This window comes from Mastacembelus armatus, chromosome 13, assembly GCF_900324485.2.
Source record: "Mastacembelus armatus chromosome 13, fMasArm1.2, whole genome shotgun sequence".
Lineage (NCBI taxonomy): Eukaryota > Metazoa > Chordata > Actinopteri > Synbranchiformes > Mastacembelidae > Mastacembelus > Mastacembelus armatus.
The window spans coordinates 2,783,432-2,810,546 of record NC_046645.1 but is presented as its reverse complement, the minus strand read 5'-3'; the positions used below and the strand labels follow the sequence as shown (position 1 = coordinate 2,810,546).

Here is a 27,115-nt window from a genome sequence, read left to right as displayed (position 1 = left end):
GTAAAAAACCGCAGCAGCAACTGGTTGATCTTTGCTGCAGAGCCACTGTAATACAGGAACTAGTGGGGAGCCCCTGACTGTTCCTGTAGCGCCACTATGAGGTCGACTTGTGGTGACCCAGTGCGGGTTGTGTATCTGTCAGCAGCTGTACCGAACCTCCCTGCTCTCTGTGCGCTGATATCCAAGTGTGCGCAAACCGCTGCAGGATGGCCGGGAGCTTGTGCACTGGACGCGTCCTCTCCTTGTTCGACTACAAAACGGAAAAATATATTGTCGCCAAAAATAAGAGAGTTGGGGTTTTGTACAGACTCATTCAGTTATCTATCATCGGTTACATTATAGGGTAAGTGAATTACTGCTGTTTTTGCCTATATCCCACGACATAAACATTATAAAAAGTTTAAATACTAGGAGAATATGGAAACGCACCAGTTTATATTGATCCTAAACGCACAGTAGGTTCATTATTTTAAATAAAAACAAGCTTAAACGCAGCAACTTACCTTAACGCACAGCTGTATTAATTATATCACACCTACATTTGTAGACAGAACACGAGGATTAGTGCAATGGACCACCACAGCCTACAACAGCCCTGTGCTCATTGTGATTATTCAGGACCTTGTAACAAACGCATAAAAAGTACATTTACAGTATAGCCAACAGCATCATAGTAATATAACGTACAGCTTTTCTCTGCTATAACATTAAATACAAAAAGGAAAACCTTTTGTAAGAATGAGCAAGAAGTTTTGAGCATTTCTTTAAGCTGTTTGACTTTTTTGGTGGTAAGGGTACGAAGACCTGTTTATTTTGAGAGTTGCTTTCACACACAGGTGGGTTTTTATAAGCAAGAAAGGCTACCAGGAGACAGATGAGGCCATCCAGAGCTCGGTCATAACTAAACTGAAGGGAGTCTCGGTGACAAACACGTCTGAGTCTGGTCTGTTGGTGTGGGGTCCAGAAGACTACGTCATCCCACCACAGGTGAAAACTACATTGAAACATATTTATAGCAAGCAACGCTAAGTGTGTAAGAGTGAAAGGACTGTGGTGGCTAAATGACACATCAGTAGACAATTTAACTGAACTCAAGAAACATGCATCATTGTAGGCTGACAAGCCCACAAACTGGTACTAAAGACCCTCATGTGTCACTGCTCAGGCAGCAGCGATGAAACAGAGAGAGTCACTCAGGCAGAGCTTCTTGCCAAGAGTCACATAAGACTGGCACCACCTTCAAGTATATGAATACAAAGCTACTACTAGCAGCTGGTTAGCTTAGCTTAGCACAAAAACTGGAAACAAAGAGAAACAACTAGCCTGGTTTTGCTGTGGCACCAGCCAAGAAAGAGTTTGGCACATTACCACTTGTAAAACTTTGTCCAGCAAAAAGCTGAACCAGGTCCAACTTTAGCATTAAAGCAACAAACCATGTTCATTTTGGGAGCGCTTTGACAAAAGGTAGAATAGTAGCCAGAGCTGTTGTTGTGCAGTATTTCAGCTTTTAATAAGCGAATTTAATTAGTTATCATTAATCTCTTACTCAAACTATGCTTAGAGGTTGTTATTCATCCATCACATCAATGAGTTAATCAACATATCCTCACCAACTCAGTCCCCTGCACTGTTTAAAGGTACAATGTGTAATGTTTAGCAATTTATTGGCAGAAAATAATATAGTATTCATAAATACACCAGTGTGTAATCAGCAGAAAATACCAGCCATTACATCTGAATCTTAGAATGAGCCTTCGAAATTTACATAGCGAGAGGGTCTCCTTTCACAGTGGCAGCCATGTTGTGCCGCCATGTTTCTACAGTAGCCCAGAATGGACAAACCAAACACTGGCTGTAGAAAGGGAATCATGTTTTGTTGTAAAAGTGACGACCACAGTGCCCTTCCTTGTACCTAGAAACTGAGGGGTGGGGTATTCAGAAAGCCGCATTCTGCAATTTCACCACTAGATGCCACTAAATCTTTCAATTTTTACACACTGCTCCTTTAAACACAGGACTGTTGTCGTTCCAAATCCCAGCTGGTTTAGCTCCCAGCTAAGTTTTTCCTTATTTTCAGTCCCAATGGCAAGTGGCTCAGTTCGCCCAATGGACACGAGCTCACAGAAAACACAAATCTTCCCATCTAACTCTTAGCAAGAAAGCAAATAACTGTATTTCCACAAATGTCCATGTCTGTCAACAAATAGACATTTGTTTAAAGATGAACAGAGAGCTAGAACAAACAAAAAATAAATTAATTAACAATAATAATAACAACAATGATACATGGTTATCATGCTAAAGACACGTAGAAGATATCAGGCAGTTTTGAATGACATAAAATATCTAATTAGACCATGTAGTTAGGCCAGTCTGGTTTTCACACAGGAGCTGGGTCAAGTGATGGCCTGAAGCAGGAAAACACTGAGGACCCCTCCAGATGGAGAGTCTAACTCTGAGGAAGGAAAAAGAGAGGCAGCACAGGGGTCATCATGACATTATGTCCATATAAAGACTGATTTACAGTGTTTGCTCTACATACAGGGTGAAGGTGTTCTATTTATTGTGACCAACTTCTTAGAGACGCCAAACCAGAAGCTGGGATACTGTGCTGAGGTAAGAATTTAAATGTCAACATTTGACTGTTCACTGATCGTATATTAGATCGATGTGACAGGAGAAAACTGACAGTAACGGAAGCTGCAAAAATGAAAAATGTTTTTTTTTTCATATGTAATATAATGGCAGTACTGATGATAGTTGGCAGTTGGCTCTTTGGTAGCTAGGGCCTTTGGTCTAAGCTGTGTATTAAAGATGATCAGCCACAGTTATGGACATGTGTAAGTGTGTGTGTGTGTTTTAAAAGCAAACCCAGTCAAAACTGACTGGTGCCACTGGAGAAACCTGAACTACTGGTCCAGTTAGCTCCCAGGTGCACGGGCATCTTGAGAAGCAGGAAAACATTAAGTGAATATTAATGTTAATTTTTAAATTAAAAATGTTAATCATAGTAAAAAAAAGGATATAGATTTAGTTCTAATTTAAATAGCTGAGCCCAAGTGGAAAAATGCTGGCATGTACAATGAATTTATTGTAGTTGCTTAACCTAACAACACAACAATAACAATCTCTCAGCATGTTTCTTTAGGGAATTGTCTTTGCTTTCTCCTCAGGCTTAAAAATAGTTTCTGTTTTCAGTGTTCAGTGTAACTATGAGGAAGTTGCCTCTCATGCTCTGTTATTTGGCCAGTTTTTCAACTTGTTGCATTTATCACAAGGTCTCCTGACTGACACCAGGATGTAGAACAATTTCAGGCAAACATTTCATTTCTTTTGACCTAAGGATACCAGTGAGTTTTCTGCTGTGAGTGTCTTCTAGCTGGGGGGAAGGACGTGTTGTTTTACTGAGCCTCTGCCCTTTTTTGAGCAAAACTCTGGATGGCTCACAGTTTCAGGCTGTATGACTGTGTTTATTTTAAAGTTATTTTATTAACCCTCCACTGTTTGCCATCTGATCATCTGGAAACTATTCCAGCCATGTTACAAAGATAGAGTGGGCCATGTATGAATGAGGTTACAGAAGGCCTGGAAATAATCTGAGCTGTGCTTAAGTTTACTAAAAACCATAAATACAGGTCACTGTCCCTGTTTAGTTTACTATAGAGACAAGTATGTAACTTCTTTAGAGCAATCATTATCAATCAGTCAGCTACCTAATCATTCCATGAAAAGTATATACTAGGTATAGAGTTAGCTCCAGACATTGCAGCAAACATCTAGGCACCCTATAGGTTAGGAAGTTGTGAACCATCGTTGTAATGAGACAAACAGTAAGATGGATCCTGGCTGATCTCTAGTCCCCTTACTAATTTCTGTAGAAAGCTAACAAAACACAAACGTCTTCATTTTCCCCACAATTTTTTGCTCAGTCCCAGCAAACGATGTTTAGCAAAGGCTGACACCTGCTTCTTCTTCCTGTGTGTGTGTGTCAATTACAGTGTCCATCACTTCCCTCAAATTTATCTTTTGGTAGAAATTTCCAGACAGATCTTGGAATGTAAACTCAGCCTCTCTTGGTTGCTTGATTCACTGTCAGCAGCCAAGAAGAGCAAAGCGGGACATGCACTGCGCTGCTCTTGTATACATTTGGACTCTCATCAATCGCAGTGCCACCTCTTCTAAAAGGCCTAGCTACCTCAAGTGGTCTTCAAGCACCATCTATCATATTCCAGTCAGGCACAGTCATGTGTCACTAAAACAACACAGTGTTTAAGCAGAGTTTCTCATACGTTCTCAAAAGGGCACAGGCATGTCCATAACAACATTTTATTTTAATGGTGTTAGCATAGCAGATGTTTATTACTGCAACTAGGCTCAGTACCAGAGGTTTTTCATCCCAGGGATTGAGGTCACAAATAAATGGTCACTTTTTGTTAAAGTATTTCTTGAGTCTCTGCCCTTTTTTGTGTTTATTCCCAGAATCCCAGACTGCTGGATGGCCACTGTCGAGATGACAGGGACTGTAAAGAGGGAAAGATGGTGGTTGCTGGTAACGGTAAGAAAAACACTGATTTTAAACCAGCGATTAATGCCAATAAAGGCTGCGTAGTGATGTTTTCTTAAAAATGATTTGGTTAATGTTTTCTTTGTGTGAGATAAGCTGGATGACTTCAGGATGTTCTGCTCTTCACAGGAATTATGAGTGGCCGGTGTTTGAGACAAGATGAAAACTCCACTGGCACCTGCGAGATCTACGGCTGGTGCCCCACTGAAAGAAAATTCAAACCACAGTAAGGATCAGTGCAGTCATTTAAAAACTGTAAAGTGGCAGAAAGCAGATTGCATTTTTATGTTTACAGAAGGCCTTTGCTGACAAATGCAGAAAACTTCACCATCTACATCAAGAATTTTATCCAATTTCCCAAATTCACATTTTCAAAGTAAGTCCTTTTCTTCTGTGTTCGTCACTCACCATAACCTCTCCATGCACAGTGAGTAGTGCACATTCGTATACACTCTTTGCTTCTTAACTCCAAGGTCCAACGTTCTCGAAACCACTGATGACTCCTATTTAAAAAAATGTCAGTATGATGAGAAGCTCCACCCGTACTGCCCCATCTTTCGTCTGGGAGACATCACCAGACGAGCTGGATACAACTTCCAGGACATGGCCACATATGTTAGTATTACACTTTTCAATTACAACTTCAATTATCCTTAAACTAATTATTTCCAGGTCATACCATGTCAAGTGACACACGTTAATATGTTTAATACAATGCCAGTAAATCACGATGCTACTCTGTTTAACTTAGTTTTTATTTTTCATTTTTGTTTGCATGGGACCAGTGCAGCTACATTACAACTTATGAAAAGTAGGGAGAGCAGATGTTATTATGTTTGAATGGTAATGAATACAGGAGAAAAAAGGGCCAAACTGACATTTATTATTAAGAGAAAAAGTCAGTTTTTAAGTGCAGAATCCATGTCCCCATGAGTTTTGTGTTGGTTTCCAGGGGGGCTCCATTGGCATAATGATCCACTGGGACTGTGATCTTGACAAAGGCCACTGCCATCCACAGTACCACTTCACTCGTCTGGACATCAGTGTTTCTAACAAGTCCATAGCGACAGGATTCAACTTCAGGTGAGATTCACTGTAGGCACTGTAGTGATGTTGTTTTGTACAAGTATTTCTCATTATCTTGATTATCTATATTTAGAATTAAAAAGTTTAAAAGTAGAATATTATCCAAAAGCTGTGACACAAACTTTTTTATATTCTCACGTCTACATATTCTCTATTTCTAACAGACACACTCGATATTATAAAAACGCTGCTGGTGAAAGCTATCGATCTCTATTCAAAGTCTATGGTGTCCGATTTAACATCGTGGTGCTTGGAAAGGTATGGAAATGTGGTTTACAGGGTGAATGCTGTTTGGCCTGCCGCAGTATTGCAAAGTGACATAAATGAACATTATCACATACATTTTTGGCCAAAATATTGGGATGTACCGTACATACAGTACCAATTAAACAAATATAATAGTCTATCTACTATAATAGTATAATAATCTATTAAAAAAATCAACATCAAGTCTTGATTTTAATAAAAGACAATGTTTCATTTTAATTTTTAATTTCTTGTACATCTGCACAGGCTGGGAAGTTCAGCATCATCCCAACAGCCATCAATGTAGGCTCAGGACTGGCTTTGATGGGAGCTGTAGGTACCAATAATAATTTTCTTCACATTTTTTAAAGTTACAGCAAAAGATTTTTTGTCTTTTGTTTGCATTTGGCAGCAATGGCATTTGCATTAAAACATAGAACTTCATTTAACAGGGAGCTTTCTTCTGTGACATGGTGCTTCTTTACCTAATGAAAAAGGGAAACTCTTATCGAGAGAGGAAGTTTGAAGGATTCGGGTATGATAAGCAACACACGAGTACGATGCAGCATTTTCAAAATGGATGATATCTACCAAAGTTAATAGCTGTTCTTGCCTTTCTCCTATGTCACACAACATTTCATAATTTCTCCACAGAAGTAAGAAATCAACATCTCAAGGCAACGGTGTGGAAGACAAAAAAGGTGTCATGGAGCATGAGAATCTGAAGTTCTAGTCTGTTGGTTGAATGAATTTATAACATGCTCTAATTGGTTCTAGTATAACAACTAAAATAAAAATCACATACAGCAATAAAGTGCAACTTATGCTGCACTATTCTGGAGGTTTTGTGAGACAAGGCATTGTCTTTGTTGATTTAAGGTGTACAGAGTTTTGTATATTCAAAATGATAAATAAAATCAATAATCAACAGATATTCCATTATGTTTATAACAAGTTTAGCAATAAAGTGAGTGTGTTTTACCGGCATTGTCTGAAACTGATGCCCCTGCATGCAGACCACTTTGACTGAAGAATAAGCTGTGTACTTTTAGTTGAAATGATCAACTAAACTTAAATCTTTTCAAAAAGGTGTTATTTTTTTAAAGAGTCATCGTGTTTGTAGAAAATCTATTAGAAGGCCACAGGATAAAAGTCTAGTAGTGTTAGTCACACTAGCAGAGTGATTCTAGCAACTGTGTCCATTTTCTACAGCATAAACATAGACAGTTATACTGTTTATTAGCATTAAGAAAGTTGTTGATGCATTCTTAAGTATATCTTCCAGTGCACTATTTTCAAATGACCCATAACTGATTAGTGTATGCAGATTCACAACATTGAGAAAGACAACAGATGCACCAAAAGCAGCTCAGAGGGAATGAAAACACATCTAAAACTCTGCAGCATGTATTTTTGTGATTTCTGGTGAATGTTATACAGGTTAGACAGGTTAGTTTTATCCTACTGATGATGTGTTGTTGCAATAGTGATCCTGCATGCAAAAAAATCCCAGTAATTGTAAATATTCACTGACAAACTACAATACGACAACAATAATGTTTCTTCTATTTCTTCATAAATGTATATAGTAGCTCTTGTTTCCTTTATCTGCTGTGTAGCTGAAATCAAGTTGGCTTTAGTAAAAAGCCATCACACTGTTTTGCATGTCCCTTTTGTTGCCAACAGATGTCACTGAAGGACAACTCCATGCTCTAGTCACTTCCTGAAACATTTCGCAACCAGGAGAGCAAAATCAGACGGAATATCTGAATATTAATGATTTCATGTTGAATTTCCACCCGGAGCATAAAAAAACTTCAAAAAGTAATTTAATTTTCTTATCAGTATGTTCAAACAATTTTCCTGACATTTAATTTACTTCCAAAAGCAGGAGTTGGTTAAGGACTTTACCCCTAATGTTCACCCACTGCTCTGTTCAGTGGGTGAACTGAACACAGCATTTCCACTTAATTTCCTAAATTACATGATTGGTAAGATAATCATGAAATCATTAACAATTTTACATTTTAAACATGAAAATAGGCATCGACTGACTCAGGGTAACATTTATACACAGCAGGAAATATGCACACGCTAGATTTCAGTAAGCAATGTCAATTTTTACCCCAAAATACCTTAATTTGATGACTTCACATTTTAAAACTAGATTTTTGGAATACCTTGATAATATAAAAGCTGCACTGATCTTTTCACAAAAGAGTTGCCATTTCTTATCCTAACAAACATACAAAAAATATGTTCATGCAGACCTTATCCAAAGCATTCAAGGATCCAGTGTTATCCAAGGATACTGAACTTCCCTTTAATAACGTTTATCTTATGTGTGTTTGGTGCTAATTAGCAAATATTAACGTTAACATGTTAACTGCTGGTCAACATGACAAAGAATATAAACAACACCATGTTTGCATTGTTATTGTGAGCACCACAAGGACAGCCTTGCAGAACCTGGTGTGACTGCAGGTTCTTTGTAATCAGTATAAATTGTAATTCTGCCGTATTAGCGACAGTGTTTAAAGTTACATTTGGTTCCTCTAAAGTGAACAGATCGGAAGAAGCACAGAACAAGATCCCGTTTTGCCATCTATAATGCCAATATAGACAATGTAATGTCTATAATAGTCATATAAGGCTTGGGAAATATAAAGCGGAGACAAATGCACAAGTGCCAATAACAATATAGCAGCTTGTTATTGCTATATTGTCATGGGAAAGGATGTTTTTCATTGGTTGGATGTGCCAGGGCAAAATTAGATGTCTTGTACGTCTGCACAGCCAAAGTATGGAAAAATACAGAAAGATCTACTAAAATCTCTGAAGTGATGCGATATAATCTGATGCAACCTGAAATGAATGTACAATCTTCATGAGAGTTCAGATTAGTTAAGGAGAGGGTTAAAGGGTTAAACCATGTATTTTCACCTGGGTATTGTTTTTCTTAGGGACAATACAGTTAAAAGGAAACTGCGATCTTTACTGGAATCTCACACAAGGAAGTACATAGCTCAGTCCTTTGGGTGTGCCAGTATAAAAGAGTCCAAACGACAGGTCTTTCACATACCATCTTAAAACATGAAGGTCCTGCTTGTCACGCTGCTGCTCGCGCTGCTGTGTAGCACTCAAGGTGAGTGAACATTAGTTTATAGAAACATCTTGACATTATTTTGAAGCAAAGGTCAAATCATTTGACACCTGTGAACAGACACTGGTTCTTTAATGGGAGAATGAAAAATGTAATTTATAATGAAAAGCTAGTCGATATTTACACAGTGATTCAATTATGATGTGATGATAATGATTATTCTACTTTCTGCTTGTCAGTGCTCGCACTCAGGTGCTTCACCTGTGATGATGAGAGCGATCTGAGCTGTAAGACAGAGACAGATTGTCCAGAATCAGCCAGCTTTTGCAAAATCTACCAGAAAGGTAAATGGGACTTGTTATGCTGCGTTTACTTTACTTCTCTTTTGGTTTATGTGTCAGGGGAAAGCTATAATGTGTATTACGGGGACAGAAGAACGGTTCAGTAATTGCATATTGCTGTGTGTGTTTTTTCCATAGACGATGTCTTTTCTCGAACTTGTGAACAATTTTGTGTTCAAGACTACTTCACCACCTGCTGCCAGACTGACCTGTGCTAGAACTGCACCATCGCTCAGCGTTTGCTTTCACTTTCTGATAAATCACAATAGTATGGAGAACTGAACTCCATAAATCTCAGTTTAATCAAAAAGAATTTGTAAGTTTAATGTGACAAACATGTTTGATTTGTCTTACTTTGATTTAAAGAGTTTAATTCAGATCTGAAAATTGTTAAACCTCACTCATTATCTGGCAACGTTCTTGAACTGTGCAACACACACATACACACTTAATCCCTCCCAGTGTCACTGAGTGGGTCACAGCAGCCTATAGCTCTGTGGGTCTGTGTCTGTCACTGCTGCGCTGTAATGTCGGACTCTCTTTGGAGAGCCATCTGGTAAAAAAATCATGAGATTGTAAAAGAATAAATCTTTAAATTGATTCCATCCATTTGTTTCATCTGTCTTTTATTAGAAGCAAGGTGGGACAAAGGTTTACACTCGTGGGTAATATGACATATGTAACATGTTCACCGTTTAAGTTTCTCATGACTGTAAGTTTGGCTGTAAAGAAAACAGATTTCACTTTACAAAGGAAATATATTACTTAGGCCTTATGTCTTATACTCTGTGTGTTTTAGTGAGAATTGCTAAATGTAAACAGATTGTTTTTTAAGAACAGTCAACAACTATCTCAGGTATGTCTCTATAAACAGCCAAGAGCATGTGATCAATCATCCTGAAGGCCCCAAGTTGTCCCTTGTGTTACACATGATAATGAGAAAACTAGGACAAATGTCTGTTTAGCCTATTTGGAAACAGACCGATGGCCTGATCCTGAGCTTTCATTTTCACTCTTACTGATCTACTTTTCACCACGTAGACATGCAACACTGACAGCTGTTAATCACACCTGTAGCTGGTTTGGTTATCTGGAAACATGTCAGTCAGAAAAAGACCGTGTCAGACCTTGATTCTGTCAGGCATGCACAGTACCTGTTAGCCTGGACCTCTTCCCAGAATCAAAACACTGTGGAGCACATTACACTAGGGAATGTGAAACATCCAGCTAAAAGTATGCAAGTAACTAATTACAAGGCCTTGACAAGATTCTCCAACTATGCAGGTTGAGCTGAAGTCAGTGGGACCTTGTAGTGGAAGTTCTGTAAAGAACTCTGAACAGTACAAGATGTCTTTCTGGATTTATTGGATATGTCTGACTCGACCTTTATCGTGTCCCTTCTGAATGAGTGCGTTGACTCTTTATGACCATCTTAATGTGTAGACCAGCAACACAAACTGAGTAAAGACATGATTATCACCTGCCAATGTACATCTCACATCTCACTGAGTGCAAAAAACACTGTCTGCAGCTCTTCTTCAATACTTGAATACCTGAGCAAACACAGTAGCAAAATAAATGCCATACTGAGATCAAGCAATGGGAAGCTATGACACATCTCTGGCTCAGTGCAGTCACATTAGAGCCAACTGCTATCACTTGATCACATTAAAGGAATACTGTATATCTGGATTTCCCACTAGAGAAGAGATTCATTGATTCATTCGTTTGTAAGCTTAGAGGAGTCAAAACAAAAAAATGTGCAACATGAACTGAAGAAGAGATTAAAGCAGGCTAACCAGGACTAGTGAAAGAAAAAAAAATCTACAACGCAACAACGACAGAGGTGCTGACGGGAATAACCAGCTTCACTGGCAACAACCAAGCACCAGTGGGTGATGTGGACAGTGCCAGTGAATTTGAACTAAGTTAAGTTCTTCAACAGGTTTGACAGAGTACAGTCTGTACAGTCAAACACACTTAGTGTCATCCAACAGCTCACCCTGCATGTGACCACTAGTGTGGTCAACCTACTTGTCCTCCAGCACTGCAGCTATGTCCCCTCCCTCACCTGAGCATGCTCCACCATCTGTCACAGTAAGAGGGCTATGGTTGGAGTTAGTTAGAGAGACTGTGCTGTAGGAAGGCAGCTTGCCCAGATGGTGAATATCCGAGGCTGCTTAAGGACCGTATTGTCCGAACAGATCAATGCAGGGCGGCTGGACAAACTGGTGGAAGAAGCTGGTTCAGTGACTGGAATGAGGCTGGAGTCACTGGAGTCATCCCCTGTGCAACATCCTGCTGGACCAGAAAAGCATCTACAGCGGACGACTCACCTCACTGCAGGACAGAACGATACAGGAGATCCTACACCCCTACAGCCATCAGGCTCTACAACACCTTAGACAATGACAGAAGACTTAGCTGACATGAACTGAACTGTCAGTTATTGCTTTATTACTATGTTTTGCTACAAAGCCTATATTTCCATATAGACATTAATAAAGTGTATCTATCTATTTACAACTAAAAATATGTTTCCTGTTGCTCATATTTCTTTCACATCATTCATCTTATAACAAATCATACTGTCTATCACGCCAGCATGAAAATGTAGGTCATAAGTGCTAATCTCTTTCTTCTCTACATCGGAGCAGCTCAGACCTCAGAGGTGGATGACGGGTGGATTAATATTGCACAACTTCACATTTAATGTGTCACTGTTTAGCACACTAACATACTGCACATCGAATTTGCCACAGATTAACCAAATGGCTAGAAAGAGCTAATCCACACTGACCAAATGTCTGCAAGCAAAATATCTTCATATGTAAAATCAAGCCAAAATATTTTTAGCTTCAGCATTATTTTTGGGTCACTGCTGGCCCCAAACCAAATACTTTCCATTATTGAGAGCAATTATTTTAAGATCAGAAGAAACCAGCAGTCACATTTAGAGTGTAGGAAAAATTACTACACATCTCCTGCCCACACAGGAAAGAGATGTGGCTGAGAAGGTGAGACTTACCAGACCACGTGGTTGGTGTGTTTGTTTCCTTTAATGTCTAAATGGTGAAAGCCTGAGGGCTTGGTTGCTGGAAATGAAGCTCTAATAGTCGTCTTGAAAGTGCATTTTTCACATAACAGCTCCTGTCATCTAAACCTCTTGCTCGACTTGTTTAGATGTTTTTTTAAACTTACAAACTAAACCTCTACTCCAATATTTCAGAGGGAAACATTACACTTTTTTTTACTCCACTACATTTAACACATGATTTATTTATAAAATATGATACATTATTTTACATAGAGTGAAAGTGAATTGTGCAGGCAAGTATAGTGACCCATGCTCGGAATTTGTGCTGTGCGTTTAGCCCATCCCAATGGTGCTGAGCACTGAGTTGTGTTGCGGCGCCTTGCTCAAGGGTCTCACCTCAGTTGTGGTATTGAAGGTGGACAGAGCGCTGGCCCCACCGACAATTCCTGTTGGTCCTGAGACTCAAATCCACAGAGTTACAAGTTACAGGTTACAAGACTGACACCCTATCCATTACACCACGACTGCCCCAGAGAGTAAATAAATGATCTAAATAAATGATCTAAAACGACCTAATGTAGAGGTGGAGTGTTCATATCAGTGAATAACATTAAACTTTACTCTGGATTACCTATGTTGTAAACATTTCATTTCCAAAAATGTCCACTGGATGACGCAATTTTCATCACTTGTAGGACAATAGAAAAGAGCATAAGGTCACATGCAACCACATCCTGGACACCAAGACGACATTTCGCTGATATTCATCAGTGATCAGCAGCATCTATAAAAAAGAAAATCTAATGCTTGTCGATTATAGCTCATCTCTTGTCAAGTGGAAGTTGGCATAATTGTAATGTTGGGATGCTACAGGTGCAATGCATCCAGGTTGGTTTCCCTCTGGGAACGTCAGCCATCCTTTTCCACTGGTTTCTCAAGTCACAGAGCAGTTTTTCTTTATTTCACCTCCTAAAGTGCATTGTTGTATAAAAAGATAAAGTATGTAACAGTGAATTATTCTTTTAATGTGTAAATAATAGTGATCCAGCTGTATAATAATGCAACACTGACATGAAGCAAGTCTCAATTTTTACAGCTCAAAACAGCCCTTCTCAAAAACCGTACATTTGAGGCTGGTGAATCAAAAAAATATCAGAATCCAGTGTTTGTAATTGATCTTGTGGCCCTTTGGAGTAACTCATGCCCCTTGTTGAGCACTAGAGGATTAACCTACTTGACAGCAAATTATTAAAAACGCACAGTAAATATTGTATATATTTAAAAGTAGTTCCTACAGCTACAGCAGTAAAACACTGCTTATGAAAGATTGCATCACTATTAACAGTTGTTAAATAAAGTATATGTTACTTGTTTCAACCCTGTGTAGGTTAAGAAAGAGCACGGCTGCTGGGCAAAGCTTCTCTGAAAAAAACAAAAACAACAAACTGCAAACAAAGACTCAGTCTGTTGCTCCACCAATCGGGGGCTTGTTGTCAAGAGTGAGTTCTGTTTTAGCTCGTAGAGTAATGGTGGTCCATCTATTGGATTAGTGGAGGGATTTCACTGTGGTATTAATCTGAGAAGACAGCAGGCGACCCAGGCTGGGCTCACAGAGCTGCTGTGTCTCTGCCCCTGACTGTCACTCAGCTCTGTTTTCATCTCCATTAGACAGACACCAACGCGAACAGGAGACCTTTCGGCCAACATGAACCTCTTCTGCTTTTCACTGGTAAGAGACATTTTGCTTTATGTATCTACTTAACACACTGTGTGTGCATATCTCAAGGAGACAGATCTTAGTCAGTAAGTAAACTTGTCAACAAGGAATATCAGTTTATCATAAATATCTGCAAATATAAACCGATTTACCAATATAAATCTGTAAAACCAATAAAAACTAGATTTATATGATACTGTGTAAACCTCTGATTAGGCTACTCATGATCCCAAAGTCAGACAACTGTAACGAGATCGACTGTTTGTTCTCATTTGTAGTTTGTCAGATGATTAGCCCAGTCATTAGAAACAACTTCCCTAGTGAATTGATCATTTTGAACAATCTACATCTGAGTTGTGCCAAAAATGTTAAATACTTCTCTAATTCTATCTGCTTTATTGGGCTTTCCATGGATTTACCTCATCCATATACACAAGAAGAATATTACACACTTCTACTACCATTGTGTACGTTAATGCCGTACTTTATATATTTTGCTGATGCTTTCCTGCAGTATAAACTGCTAGAGGAATAAGTACAAAGGAAATATCTCTGTTATTGTTCAGCACGTGTACAATGACTTCTTGTGCATATTCAACAAAACATGTTTATGTTTATTTGATATCACAAAACAAACCAAAAGATAATAAACTTAAATGACGTGATTACCTGATTGTACTCAGGATTAAACCAGCAATTATATTGCTAAAATCATATTGCAGCAGTTAAAAGCATGAATCAAGGGATATGGTATTAAAATGTTTATTAAATTTTAATACAATTTTAACTGTTTTATTGACTTTCACTATTTTATCTACCTATATTTTATTGTTATACTGTTGTGTGCAATAGTCTCATTGTTTTTGCTGCCTACAATTAGTTTTTATTGTTCACATTTATTGTCTTTCATCAGTTATCTTTAAATCTCCGTTGAACTGCATGAACGTGTGTGAAAGGTGCTTTGCAGATAAAGTTTTGATGCCTAAAAAGGCAGACTGTTTAACAAAGAAAGTAAGAAATTGGTTATATGGTCCTAGCATATTCCTAGAAGGAATCCATACAAGCTGAATACAGTTTAATCCATACTGAGATCTGTTATGAGAAATGTCAATCCTTCACTACATCCATGGCTGACAAGCAAATTTAAAAGAGCTTTAGAGCAGCATTAGCAGCATATCCCTCATAACTCGAATTTTGATGCCTAGCTTCTGTTTGCTATGAAATGAAGATTTACGTAGGCTGCATGGTCCTTGTACAGTTCATGGGTGTTAGGCATTGGAAATAACCATTGCTAAAATGTTAAACTTACATGTGTCTTTGCAAGTCACTGAGGATTTTCTTTTTCTTTCTAAAATGCAGTTTGAGCTTTGCCTAAGAAGCGATTCTACAGAATAAAATGTCCTTAGCACTAACATCATATAACATGTGAAACCTGTTTTTGCAAACACCATGGACTTCCTCACTTATACTCATCAGCCTTTATGAATTCATAAATCATACCTGCAGCCAGTTTTCAAATGTTTAACAGCTCTCCGTCTGTCCACGTGGCATCAGGAGGGGTCTATGGACAGTCTGTATGAGGCCGTGCAGAGCTCCAGTGATGGCCCACCGCAGCCCATCCCCAGCCGCTCCTCCAGCCGATCATGCAGTCGTTCCTGCAGCCCAGCAGTCCTGCTGGAGAACAACACAAAGTGGCGAAGCTCAGGAAGATCTATATCCATGGTCAGGAGGGCACATACATACAGTAATTTTTCATGTAGCCTACACAGTCCAACATGTCTATTTGTTGACTCTGTATACTCTGTGAACATTATAACCAAACTGCATGAGGTTTATTTCTCAGAAGGATTAGGACAATTGGACCTCCCGCCCACCAGACTCTACCTGATGAAATGATGAACAATTGATAGCTGCTACTGAAGCTTGTCATGCAAATGACACTTGACACTGCTTAAAACAAGGATGTACTTGTTCCAAATTGATTTGACTTCTTCTCCTTCAGGAGATGCCTCCCGGGCAGGGCACCAACGCCAATAAAAAGAAAAGACGGTGAGCTGTTAGAGTAATAATAATGGATTGAAAGGCTCTGTTTATTTTCACTGATGGTTAACAGGGTAAATCCTTCCTGCAGCAGAGCAGCAGTGTCCTCTTGTCATCTATAGCTCATCTTGTCTGTTTCATAGCATATTGGGTTTAAAGAAGAGGGACTGATAGACCTCAGTGTGATGTAGACTATATAGATCATTAACACATAATGTGTCTGCTCAACGCAGGTCTACCTTTCTCATAATGAGATGTTTTTACCCTCATGTTCTGCTCTCTGGTTGTTTTTGTGTTTTTGTCATATATTGTTGCTGTTACATTAAGGAAAACAGAAAAAAGAACGCATGTTTAAAGGGCAAGGAGATATTACTCGAGATAAAGGCAAATAAGTAAGATTATACTTAGACATATTTTGTTCATTTTAATTTCAGAACCCACATATCCAAATCAGCATCAGATAATGAAGCACTGGGTGAGTACAAGCAATTTCTTGTGATTAATGCAATTAATTAAACGACGCTGTCTTGATTATTGCTTGAATCTGTTTGAATATAGTGAATAAAACACAGAATTAATTACCATTTGAATGCTGACAGAAAAAATGCTGCTGCCTACTGTTTATAATAAAACCTCCAAATAACCCACAAGGTCAAAAAAAATTATTTCATTCAGTCTGTTGTGTCTCTGTGGTCTCATTCATCCCAACTTCTCTCTTAAAAGCCTCTATATCTGTGATTTGTTACCCTCCACTGCAGATAACCCTGCCTCTAATTCTAAAGTCTGGCAGCCCGCCAGAAGCAGAGAAGATTTAGTCCACATCGCCAACAATCACAATGAAGGTAAATAGGAAATAAATAGGTTAAGCCCGTCTATAGGCCAACTGTCACTTGAACTCTCAATGTAACATTTGAAGACATTGGCTGGGGGGTTTCAAACCAAAACACCACCAAAACAGTCGCCCTGCGGAACAGAGAAATGCAGAAATAAATCAACCTCCTGGCTTTCCTTTCAGTTTTACAGGAGACATACTGGATGTTGTAATATTTTCTGCCCATCTAGAAATGAAGAAGACAAAGCACAGAGCAGAAGCCAAAGGAGGGAAAGGAGCTCATCATTCTGGCACAAAGAAAAAGGAGAAACCGCCCTCAAGACAGGTCAGAATAAAACGTTTTGCTGGCAGACAACATCACTATAAAGCCTGAGTGAGTGGCAGAGAATGAACCTGATTTGGAGCTTACCCTATAGCAACAAATGTGACATGCATCAGAAAACCCTTCTTTATATGTCTGCACCACTGCCTCAGTATCAGATATAACTACTGTCCATCACAGATTGGTGCATCTGTGCCAGCCTGATGTTTGAGCAGCATTAAATTAAACTGGTGTGAGACTCAAGGTCACATGGCAGACCAGGCCATTTTGTGCTAACACTCAGGCTGCCACCTGCTTGTGACAGACAGAGAGCCTCTGGTGGCCTAAATGGCACAATCATTTAACACAAATGCTTATTGGGCTTTAATACAGTGCAGATGGCCCAAACAGGGGTACTGCTCTATGTGTAATCTGTGGGACACATGGCAGAGAGAAATGGGAAAACAGGAGGAGGACTCTGTCTATGTGTGTACGTATTTGGTTTAGGGATGGTTAAGAGGCCTCCTGGCAAGTCACACAGTGCCCATCATAGTGAGAAGCAAACAAAGCAGAGCCTGCCAGTAGTGGATCAGCCTTGACTCTCGGTGCCTTACAATGTGGCTGCACAACTAAAAACCAACCTAAATGGGATTTGGTAGAAGATACAATCTACACTTTTGGGGATGTAATTCTCTTTCTTGTCATACACAAGTTGATCAGTGAGACATAAGCAATGTTTCATATTTTATAGATCTAGAAATGAGAGTATTTATATGGGTTGTGTGTTACATCTTACCAGAGTGTCCATGTCAGTGGAGTGGCTATAGAGACTAAACCTCAGGCCAAGAGAAGCCAAAAGACGGGAAAGAAACCAGTTGGAAAGAATGGGAAAGACGGGTCAAAGAAAAGTCACAACCCCACAGGTAAAACTACTACGTTCATGCTCATTTTGTTGGTTAACCCTATTTGAGCAGTAGGTTAGTTGTGGATAGGTTTATACTTTTTTACTTCATTGTTGTGTGTCTGTATTTATGTAGCACCGTGGTCCTGTGAGGCACGACATTTCGTTCCACTGTATGTCCCCACATGTAGCGGAATGACAGTAAAGCTTAACTTCACTTGACTTGACTTGACTTTGCCTAAGTAATGGATACCAAACTAGATATGTTTGGCAACTATGTTAAGTTGGGAGTTGTCAAGCCATGCTATGGCCAAGGGTGGAAGCTCAAAACCTCACTAGGAATACACCAATCATAGCGCACACAAACGTATGGTTGCACAAAATGAATACATACATGTAAAAAATAAAAATATAAAATAAAAAACCGACTATACACTGATAATACCAAAGTTTAAGGGTCGCTTGTCGTCGGTAGAGAAGCAGGTTGTTGGCGGTTACTAGTTACTATGTGCGTCACCGAGTAACGTGATTACATCATATATCACATCGCGGTGACAGTGGCGCCTGCATGACTAAACTAGACCAGTGCTTACTATAGCAGAACAGGTCCGGGCAGTGTTTCTCCAAGTGTAGCAACCCTCGTTCATGACTTTCCTGCTCAGATAAATTTGGATTATACTTCTGCTTTTAAGTATTGCAACACCTTCAGTGTAGGTGTCATGTGTATAGCTACTTTACAGCAAACAAGCATCTGTTCAAATTACAAATAACTGATACAAAAGCAAAGGATAACTCTGATTTGTCTGTTTTGGCCATATATTCATAGTTTAATCATTCATGTTTCCTCCTACTCTCTTTCCACTGCTGCCTTGACCATGCAACAGATGGTCTGCCTCATAGTTTGCAAAAGAAAGATGTGTATTAAAATAAGCAAATACAAGTTTTGTATTTCGCTTTGCAAACCAAACAGTTTAAAATATATTTTTTTCAATCTTTAAAACAAAACAGAAGTGTATTAAAAAAACAATGTACACATATAAAAACATAATTTTCTGTTGTGTAGTTGAATTTGACAAGCTGAGCTAGGAAGAGAAGGGTTTGTTTTGCTTTTTTTAATGCAGTTTTCATTGAGTTTGAATGGCATGAATCTATGTGTGACATTTTACCAATTAAATTCTTTACAATGTTGACAAAAGGTCAAATTTCACTTAATTTGTTCTACTGTCTTCTTTCTCAGTGCACACCCCACCTGGCTCTATGAGCCCACCCACAGAACTCCAATGTCTGGCTATGCCATACACATCAGACAGAAGGCCCTACCTTGGCAAGTCATCCACCCTCCCCGCTCAGGAGAACACAACCCCGGGCCGCTGCACGGACATGGCCAGCCTACCTGGCGGAGCAACACCCACGCATTCCCACCACCAACGCTGGAGCAACCCAGGCGACATCAGCCCTGCCTGGGGGGGCATCCAGCACACCTGCCGCAGGCCACTCACAGAGTATCGTGTGTACTCCCATGACTTCACCACTTCTAATGGGAAGGAATGCGAAGGAAGACGGCAGCAAGCCACAGTTCAGGATAATAACCTCAAACCTGACCATAAACCCCAGATTCCATCAAAGCTGCCGCGATCTGTCACTGATGTGCATCTGTCAGACTCAAATGTGAGTTTATGCTGATGGGTAAGATTGTGAAACCATTAACTAGTACAGGAAGAAGGTGCTGGGAATGCACCATCATATTTTACCTTTTATGCACTAGATGTTTTTCTATTCTCTCTTAAATTATGAAGTACTCATGTGCCCATATGACCAGGCTAATGTTGGATGGAGACAGATTTAGAGCAAAAATGTGTGCAAAGATGAACTGAAGCTAATGTGAGCAGCCTGAGCTTTCTACCATCTTGTCAGTACAAAATCCTTCGGTCAAGGACAGTGTCTCGTTTTTAAACTCTAGCACAGCGAAGGTACCACAAAAAGGGCATTTTGTGCTAAAAGACCACGCCATGAGAGGATGCCCACTTGGCTTTAGACTGCTGGAACTAAGGCATAATACATTTGATTGAATTTTGTGTTTTAGCCCAGAAAGGACAGTAGATTTAGCACGTGTCATATACATTAGACATGTGCTAGGATGGTTCGACCTAAATAAACCTATGACACAAAGCTGCTGTCAAACCTTAACAAGACAACATTTTTCCAAGGTGAAAATGATGATCCAGTGTAAAGATTATAAGATACTGATGGATCTATCACCACTGCAAAAAAATAGAGTGTTCGAACCTAACACACCTGCTCTTATCTTATTTTTGTTTCTTCAGATGAACAGCCAGCTCTCCAGGGAGTCAAGGGCCTTTGAAGTAATAGATTAGAAGCCTTAATCTGGATTGACAGGAATTTACAGATGATTGCAAGCAGTGGGATTAGGCAATGGCTTTCTCTGTAAAATTCCCTTTTGTACAACTAACCGACTGAACTCCTTCCATAGTGTAAACATAATGGAAAATCCCCACATGGAGCCCTGACTGATGGCAGTGTATGTCCTGTGGAGATTCAAACTGCCTCTGACATAAAATGAAAACAATTTACTTACATTATGAGATCAGAGAAAAGCTGGAAGGTGTTTCAACACCAAGTTGCCACTCTCCGCTGTTCCTCTGTCATACATCACCACTTCCTCAAATGCACTTACCCAACATGAAGAAATGAATGCATAAAACTAATTACTCCAGCATCATTTACCAAAACTAAGTTCCCTGTTGCTGCTAAAGGGAAATTTTGAGGACCATTGTGAGTAGAATTGCTTTGGAAAACTTTAATATTTTTATATGCTGTTTTACTATTTGAATCAGGAAATTTATTTTAAAAAACTTTTACTGTAAAAAAACTTATATTGTGATGCTACTTATACAACGTTGGGCTTTCACCACATTAATGTGGCACAGTAGCAGATATGAACTCTAAGTTCATCCTCACCAGTATAACTCAAATCTTTAAAAAAAAAAAAAAAAAGCCGCTAAATGCTGCAGTTCCTGGAAGTATTTCTTGATGTTTTTGTTGAGGAGGCCACAAAATGCGCACATAAGCATTTACATTTTCCCCTTTCAAAGCAACACTGCAGTAAAACACAGCATCGATTGCCTCACATCCTGGGTGTTGAAAGGAAGTGGGCCAGCCAGCTATCAAAGAGGCCAGCTTGAGAATTAGTTAACACTTCACTGTCAGGAGTGTGGGGTGTAGAAAAGACAGCAAAGACTGAGGTTTGACAATCACCATAAAACAACAGAAAATGTTACAGAGGACAGCATCCAATGTGTCAGACAAAGCAAAGAGCAGCAAACCAAAGGTAGGAGAGTTTCTATGCAAGAATTTAAATATATGAGCTGCATTTTTCCCTCAAAGGCATAGTCAAAAATGACAAACAGATTCACAGTCATTGTTACAGCTGGAAGTCTTTTGTGGAAATTTGTATTGGTCATAGCTGAAGCTGCTGTACAACTTTATATAAAAAGATACATTTGAAAGGTTTTAAGGATTAATGACTAAAAAATATTGATGGGCCACTGTTGGCATATTTCACTCAATAATGAACAAACAATCAGCACTTACATTAAACAGAATTGATACAATAACACGACTGTTAAAATTGAAGACAGGAATATAGGTTTAAAATGAAATCCTTTGATTCTGCTGCTGTATTTAGAGACAGGAGTAAAATATGTGCCTTTCAGTCAAAGTAGTCGGTGCTGCATTAAATCAATCCACAGATGGCTGTCTAGGAGTATGGAGCTCATATTTAACCAGGATTTCCAGGGATTATTCATTTATATAATTATTTTGGCACTCTGCTCTGGAGCTGATGGGGGTTTGGGAGAGATTATAATAACTTTTAGTTTTATGAAAAACCAAGCCAGAGCAAAGCAACTGAGAGTTCACGTCAGGATTGTGAGGGTGCGAAAGCTTTGTTTATATGTTTATGGTGTCATTTTGAAGACTGGGAGGTTTGCTAGTGTGTTTTTCTTCTGACACTGAACTGCATCATAATGTAAAATACAACCACCAATGTACCACATATATTACAAGCTCTTATTTTGAAACACAATCAAAACACACCAAATCTTTGTTCTGTATAGCTGCATATACAGTACGTACTATAGGTGTTTTCAGCCTGTATCAACTAGATAAAGACATCTGAATACAGTGGAAATCCAGATGTTATGTAATGCTGTTAAACCTTGCAACAGAAGCCATGTCAGTTGTCTTTATGACGTCCTTTGTCTTTTTGTCTTCCCCACAGCGGTCCACAAGCTTCGGCAGGTTCGAAGGTCTTAGACATCACTCACCACAAGCCAAACCAGAGGAAAATGGAACAACTATGGTTTGTAGATTTTGTGATTTTCATTTTATATGAAAAGCAGCAAAACTGCTGATACAGTAGGAAAAATGTTAATGGTCAATAACGAACTAAGTAGAAAGTTGAAAGAACAGTACATCCCAGCTATTAAATGCACTGTATTACAAATATTTGTTTTATAAAAATAAGTGTGGAAAACAAGTTTTATCCTGGGAAAAACACTTGACTGCATAGGTAATGCATTTTAACATGCTATATCTGTGCACAGCTTACAGAGGAATGTGAAAGCTCAGACCCAAACAAATCAGCTGGACTGGGGAAGAAGATGAAGGCAATTTCACTGACAATGCGCAGAAAAATGGCCAAGAAGCACAACAAGTCTTTTTCTGAGGAAACAGTGAGTGACTGGCAAATAAACACACATGCAGCTTCAACCAATTACCTACGTAGTATCAGGAACCAGGACGTACACATAAATTGGTCATTCATAAGGACATATTACTATTTCATGTAAGCCAATCTAACATTTGTATTCACCAATCATTAAAAACCCCCTTGATACCAGACGCAGTAAAAATCCAGACTCACCAACAGCCTCAGTTACAGCAAACCTCTGCTGTTTTTCTCAAGAATATTATCACTTTCATCTCTTATAGACACCACATCCTCTAATGTGCTGCTGTAAAAATGATGCATTTGAGTCTGACCTACAATGAAAACATCTTCCTGCAGTTTTACGTTCTACTGTAGCCTCGATAAAGTGATAACATGAAACCTTTGAGTAGCTGTGTCACTTTCACAACCTACATCTCTACCTCAAGCTTAGTTTTACTTTCCTTGCTTTTACTTTCACGTGGATGTCCTTGATCAATCTGCTGCAGTTTTTGTACTCCATACATTTCATCCATGACTGATTGATCATTAGGAGTTTTCTTTATATTATATTACATACCATTCAATTACAACTGTCTCTTGTCCTCTCAGGGCGATGACACAGACAAAGACCCGGAGGTGGAAACAGAAGGACTTCCAGCTGAGAAAAACTCTGCAAAGACAAGAAACTCCTTAGAAAGTCTTTACAGTGGCCAGAGCTTGTCTAGTAAGTATCTGCATGTAACGTATCAGAGTGCTGCATGTTTCAGACCACACAGTGAATAAATGTGTGGGGGTTGCTCAACCAAATATAAGTAATTTCTCAAAGAATAGTAGTCATATCAGTAAGCTGACATGAATATATGAATTTACCAGGGTCATAGGTTGTTATTAGCTCACCAGAACAGTGTAATCATACTGTGTTGTGTTTGTGTGTTCAGGTGGTGTGACCAGTGAGTCCAATGGTTCTGGTCAAAGAGACAGTCTGAGGCTGGAGGAGGACGGATCCTACCAGGGACAGTTCTGTGGCAGAGCTCGTGTCCATACAGACTTTGTCCCCAGCCCGTATGACACAGACTCCCTCAAACTCAAGGTATGTTCAAACGCTGCATGTATATGTTGCCATGGTGTGTGGAAATAACAATGGTAACTCCCACAATACAGTAAAAATGATTGTTTTAAAGGTAAGACTAACTGTAAAACTGATTTCAAAGGTCAAAGATAGAGGAAGATCTTTTTAGAGAAGCTCTCTAATATAAACGAACTGCTAAAAGTTGAATCGTACAATTTCTTCATGATTCTAAGTGTTTTTATTGATCAGATATTTTTTTGACCTAGGTGGGTGACATTATCAACATCATCAGTAAGCCTCCGATGGGCATCTGGACAGGCATGCTAAACAACAAAGTGGGCAATTTCAAATTCATCTACGTAGATGTTTTGGTGGAGAAAGAGGAAGAAGAAGAGGTTCCCAAGATCAGACAACAGAAACTGTGCAAAAGACCTCGACCTAAAACGTTGTTGGAGCTACTCGAGCGACTGAATCTCCAGGTGAGGATGGAGGCCAAACACCTGGGATCACTCATTTGTGTCTGGTGGTTTATTTAAATGTCAATAAATTACAGTTGAAATTATTATTAAGATAAAAAGCTCAAATACTTGATAGTATCAACTGCAAAGTTTGAAACCTGTACCATAACTCTGTAAATACACAACCTGAAACTAAAAGCAAAATGATAGTGGTAGGCCTACTGTACAGTACATTGGGGGTAATAAACGTAGTGTTGCTGTTGTTGCAGGAATATGCCTCTGCATTACTGCTAAATGGTTACCAGACAGTGGAGGACCTGATGCACCTGCAGGAGAAACACCTGATCGAGCTGAACGTCAAAGACCCTGAGCACAGACGCAGGCTCCTCGCTGCTGCTGAATGCCGCTACACAGAAGGTCAGCAACATACTGGTCTCACATTTAACGCTTTTAACACTTTATGTTTGAGTTCACTTATCACAGCAGAATTAACTAATGACACTAGCAACTGAAATGCTTACTGAGGTGTCAGTAAAATTTAATGCACAGTGAGCCAATCACTATATAGTCTGAGATCCCTGAATATTATCTGTGCACACTGTCCTACTTAAAGCCCACTTCACTGTCCTTTTAATTTCTTTTATTTACATTCTTCATTGATCAGATTCATAAAAGTAATTGGCTTGGAATAATTTTTCTTTTTGTTTTCATCTTCTAATAAGTCAGAAATGTACAAGTTAAGCTCAGCAGATATTGACAGTACACATAAAGCTGCAGGAAGTGCAAGTATAGAAGTTTCACTCCTAACAGCGAAGTGTTTTTCTGCCAAGCATGTTACCAAGCAGTACATGTGTTGGACCAGCTGGCACTAATTAGTTAGATGCTGATTAAATGGAAAACCACCTGTGCGAACAGACACACTGTGAATGTGCTTATCAGCCAATCAGAAATGAGCATGGCGCAATATAAAATAATAATATAAAATAAATAGCTGGATCTACTATTGGTACTACTAATGTATAAATCTTTCAATTTAACATTCATAAGAACATACTAACAATGTGACACTTGCTTATGAAATATGTTTGCCAACTGCTGAAGAACAAGGGCTGAAGTAGTGTCTTTCTCCAAAATGTAACATAGCAGGTGAAAGCTGAGGTATTTGTGCTGCACTGAAACACATCCTGCGCACTGTGAGAAGCTTATCAGGAATTTCCTGTTACTCAGATAGAAAGTACTTAACAGGGCAGAAGGTGTTCCTGTAATCTGGTGTCTTGAAGCTGAAGGCTGATTATCTGAGCGCTGCATGAATGAAAACAAAACTACTTTCCAGCATGAATAAGGAACAACATTCACTGGCTAGTTTTATTTCATCTATTCCAGTTTTGTTGACTGTAATTCAGGGAAATATGCACCAGACAAGATGCCAGTAATTGTGAGATTAGTGCTTTGGCATCCTGGACATGTAGATGAATAGCTCCTGTAAGTGAGGTAGATATTTTAAAGAATGGTGCATGACAGATGAGGTCACTTGAAGTGTTTTGAGCTGCTTTTTTTGTTGGGTCACACCCACAAAACCTATTTTAGTATTTGGGTCATGTGCCAATTCAGGGTCAGCTAACAACACATCTGTTTTTACATTAAGTTTGGCAATAACAACCATAATTATCAAAAATAATATATAGTATTTCTGCTGTAATGGCAATAAATGAAATCAAATACCAAAAATTAAAGAGCGTGGGCCTGTCATATTTAAATATGAGTTAATTTCCACTAACTGAATCACTTGGCACAGATTTTGCTTCTGTAATGTGGATGGAAACATAAACCAGCAATATTAGAATATTACGAAATTTAACATAGTTCCATTTGGTTTGTGGCCACAGGTGATGATGTCAGGGATGTGGAGGAGCACAAATCCTCCCACAGTCTACAAGAAGAAGACAGTGACTGTCCCAGAGACTCGGGCTGCTTCATCCCATCTGAATGTTCAGACAGCAAAGAGGATGCAGACCAGCTCACAGACGCTGTTAACTCTTAATGTGCTTATTTGTCTCATGGGTACTTTGACATTTTGAATTGTAAGTTTTGTAGTTTGTTATTAATTTTAGGAAAATGGTTTCATCAAGTGTCCATTTCAACACGTCATGTCGATAGCTGTTATTTCAACAAGCTAGCCACAAGCTTGCCTAATGTATTAGTATGAAATGTGACAACAATCAATTGTTCCAAATGTCATCATAGCCATTTGTCACTTTATCAAGGTAATAATCGAGTTGTAAGGAGTGGTTTATGGGTGGTTTCTTTTTTATTTTATGTTGATGAAAAGGTGATGTTGTCTTGATGAAACATCACTTGTATTTATTGCATTCGAAATCATTCAGTTTTTCCACCTATAAAGCCTTTATTTATCACAGCTGCATCATTTTTATCTTTCTTATCACATCCAGTGTCTGTTCACCCTGTGTAATCTCCCTGACCTGTGAATGAAAGGATGTTTTTTAGTGTCATGTCTTGATTTGAACAATACATATTAAAATCTTGCCTATAATGTATACTCTACAGAAAACCATATATATTACTTGTATGTGTATGTGCGTAATTGAGAGTGTCTGTGAGTGAGCCTGCAGGGTTTATATGTTTTCACAGCTTTTTGTAAATAAAATTAAAGAAATACAACGAAATATG

At 38.9% G+C, this 27,115-nt stretch overlaps 2 protein-coding genes and 1 long non-coding RNA gene across 4 annotated transcripts; 2 read left to right on the top strand and 1 right to left on the bottom strand.

Moving 5' to 3' along the window:
• The first annotated feature begins 58 nt into the window (after positions 1-58).
• LOC113122712 (P2X purinoceptor 5-like) lies at positions 59-6,833 on the top strand. 2 transcript variants are annotated; one of them, XR_003294889.1, is made up of 12 exons: positions 59-343; positions 837-987; positions 2,545-2,616; positions 4,480-4,555; positions 4,694-4,790; positions 4,860-4,940; positions 5,038-5,179; positions 5,517-5,647; positions 5,815-5,908; positions 6,164-6,233; positions 6,349-6,431; positions 6,551-6,588. XR_003294889.1 is itself a non-coding variant. In XM_026294236.1 (12 exons), exons 1-12 carry the CDS (start codon positions 207-209, stop codon positions 6,627-6,629), a joined length of 1,209 nt encoding a protein of 402 aa, XP_026150021.1. In that variant the 5' UTR covers positions 59-206; the 3' UTR covers positions 6,630-6,833. The 2 variants fall into 2 exon arrangements, 1 of the variants encoding a protein (XP_026150021.1); XM_026294236.1 differs by having other exon boundaries at positions 6,164-6,229; positions 6,551-6,833.
• Positions 5,518-23,198, bottom strand: LOC113122736 (uncharacterized). The gene is made up of 3 exons (XR_003294896.2): positions 23,114-23,198; positions 15,595-15,768; positions 5,518-5,613 (listed from the first exon to the last, which is right to left on the bottom strand). It is a non-coding gene; the product is annotated as an uncharacterized LOC113122736 (long non-coding RNA).
• samsn1a (SAM domain, SH3 domain and nuclear localisation signals 1a) lies at positions 21,361-27,106 on the top strand. The gene is made up of 8 exons (XM_026294254.1): positions 21,361-21,517; positions 22,469-22,549; positions 22,794-22,922; positions 23,510-23,624; positions 23,839-23,990; positions 24,236-24,448; positions 24,697-24,844; positions 26,314-27,106. The coding sequence occupies exons 1-8, from the start codon at positions 21,461-21,463 to the stop codon at positions 26,466-26,468; spliced, it is 1,050 nt and encodes a 349-aa protein (XP_026150039.1). The 5' UTR covers positions 21,361-21,460; the 3' UTR covers positions 26,469-27,106.
• Positions 27,107-27,115: the final 9 nt, after the last annotated feature.

Excerpts from the sequence above, each read along its gene's own strand:
- LOC113122712 (XM_026294236.1), top strand. The coding sequence starts at position 207 with ATGGCCGGGAGCTTGTGCACTGGACGCGTCCTCTCCTTGTTCGACTAC. Across the intron at positions 4,791-4,859 it reads GAAAGAAAATTCAAACCACA|AAGGCCTTTGCTGACAAATG; the intron begins GTAAGGATCAGT and ends TTATGTTTACAG. Across the intron at positions 5,909-6,163 it reads ACATCGTGGTGCTTGGAAAG|GCTGGGAAGTTCAGCATCAT; the intron begins GTATGGAAATGT and ends ACATCTGCACAG.
- samsn1a (XM_026294254.1), top strand. The coding sequence starts at position 21,461 with ATGTTACAGAGGACAGCATCCAATGTGTCAGACAAAGCAAAGAGCAGC. Across the intron at positions 21,518-22,468 it reads CAAAGAGCAGCAAACCAAAG|CGGTCCACAAGCTTCGGCAG; the intron begins GTAGGAGAGTTT and ends TCTTCCCCACAG. Across the intron at positions 22,550-22,793 it reads AGGAAAATGGAACAACTATG|CTTACAGAGGAATGTGAAAG; the intron begins GTTTGTAGATTT and ends ATCTGTGCACAG.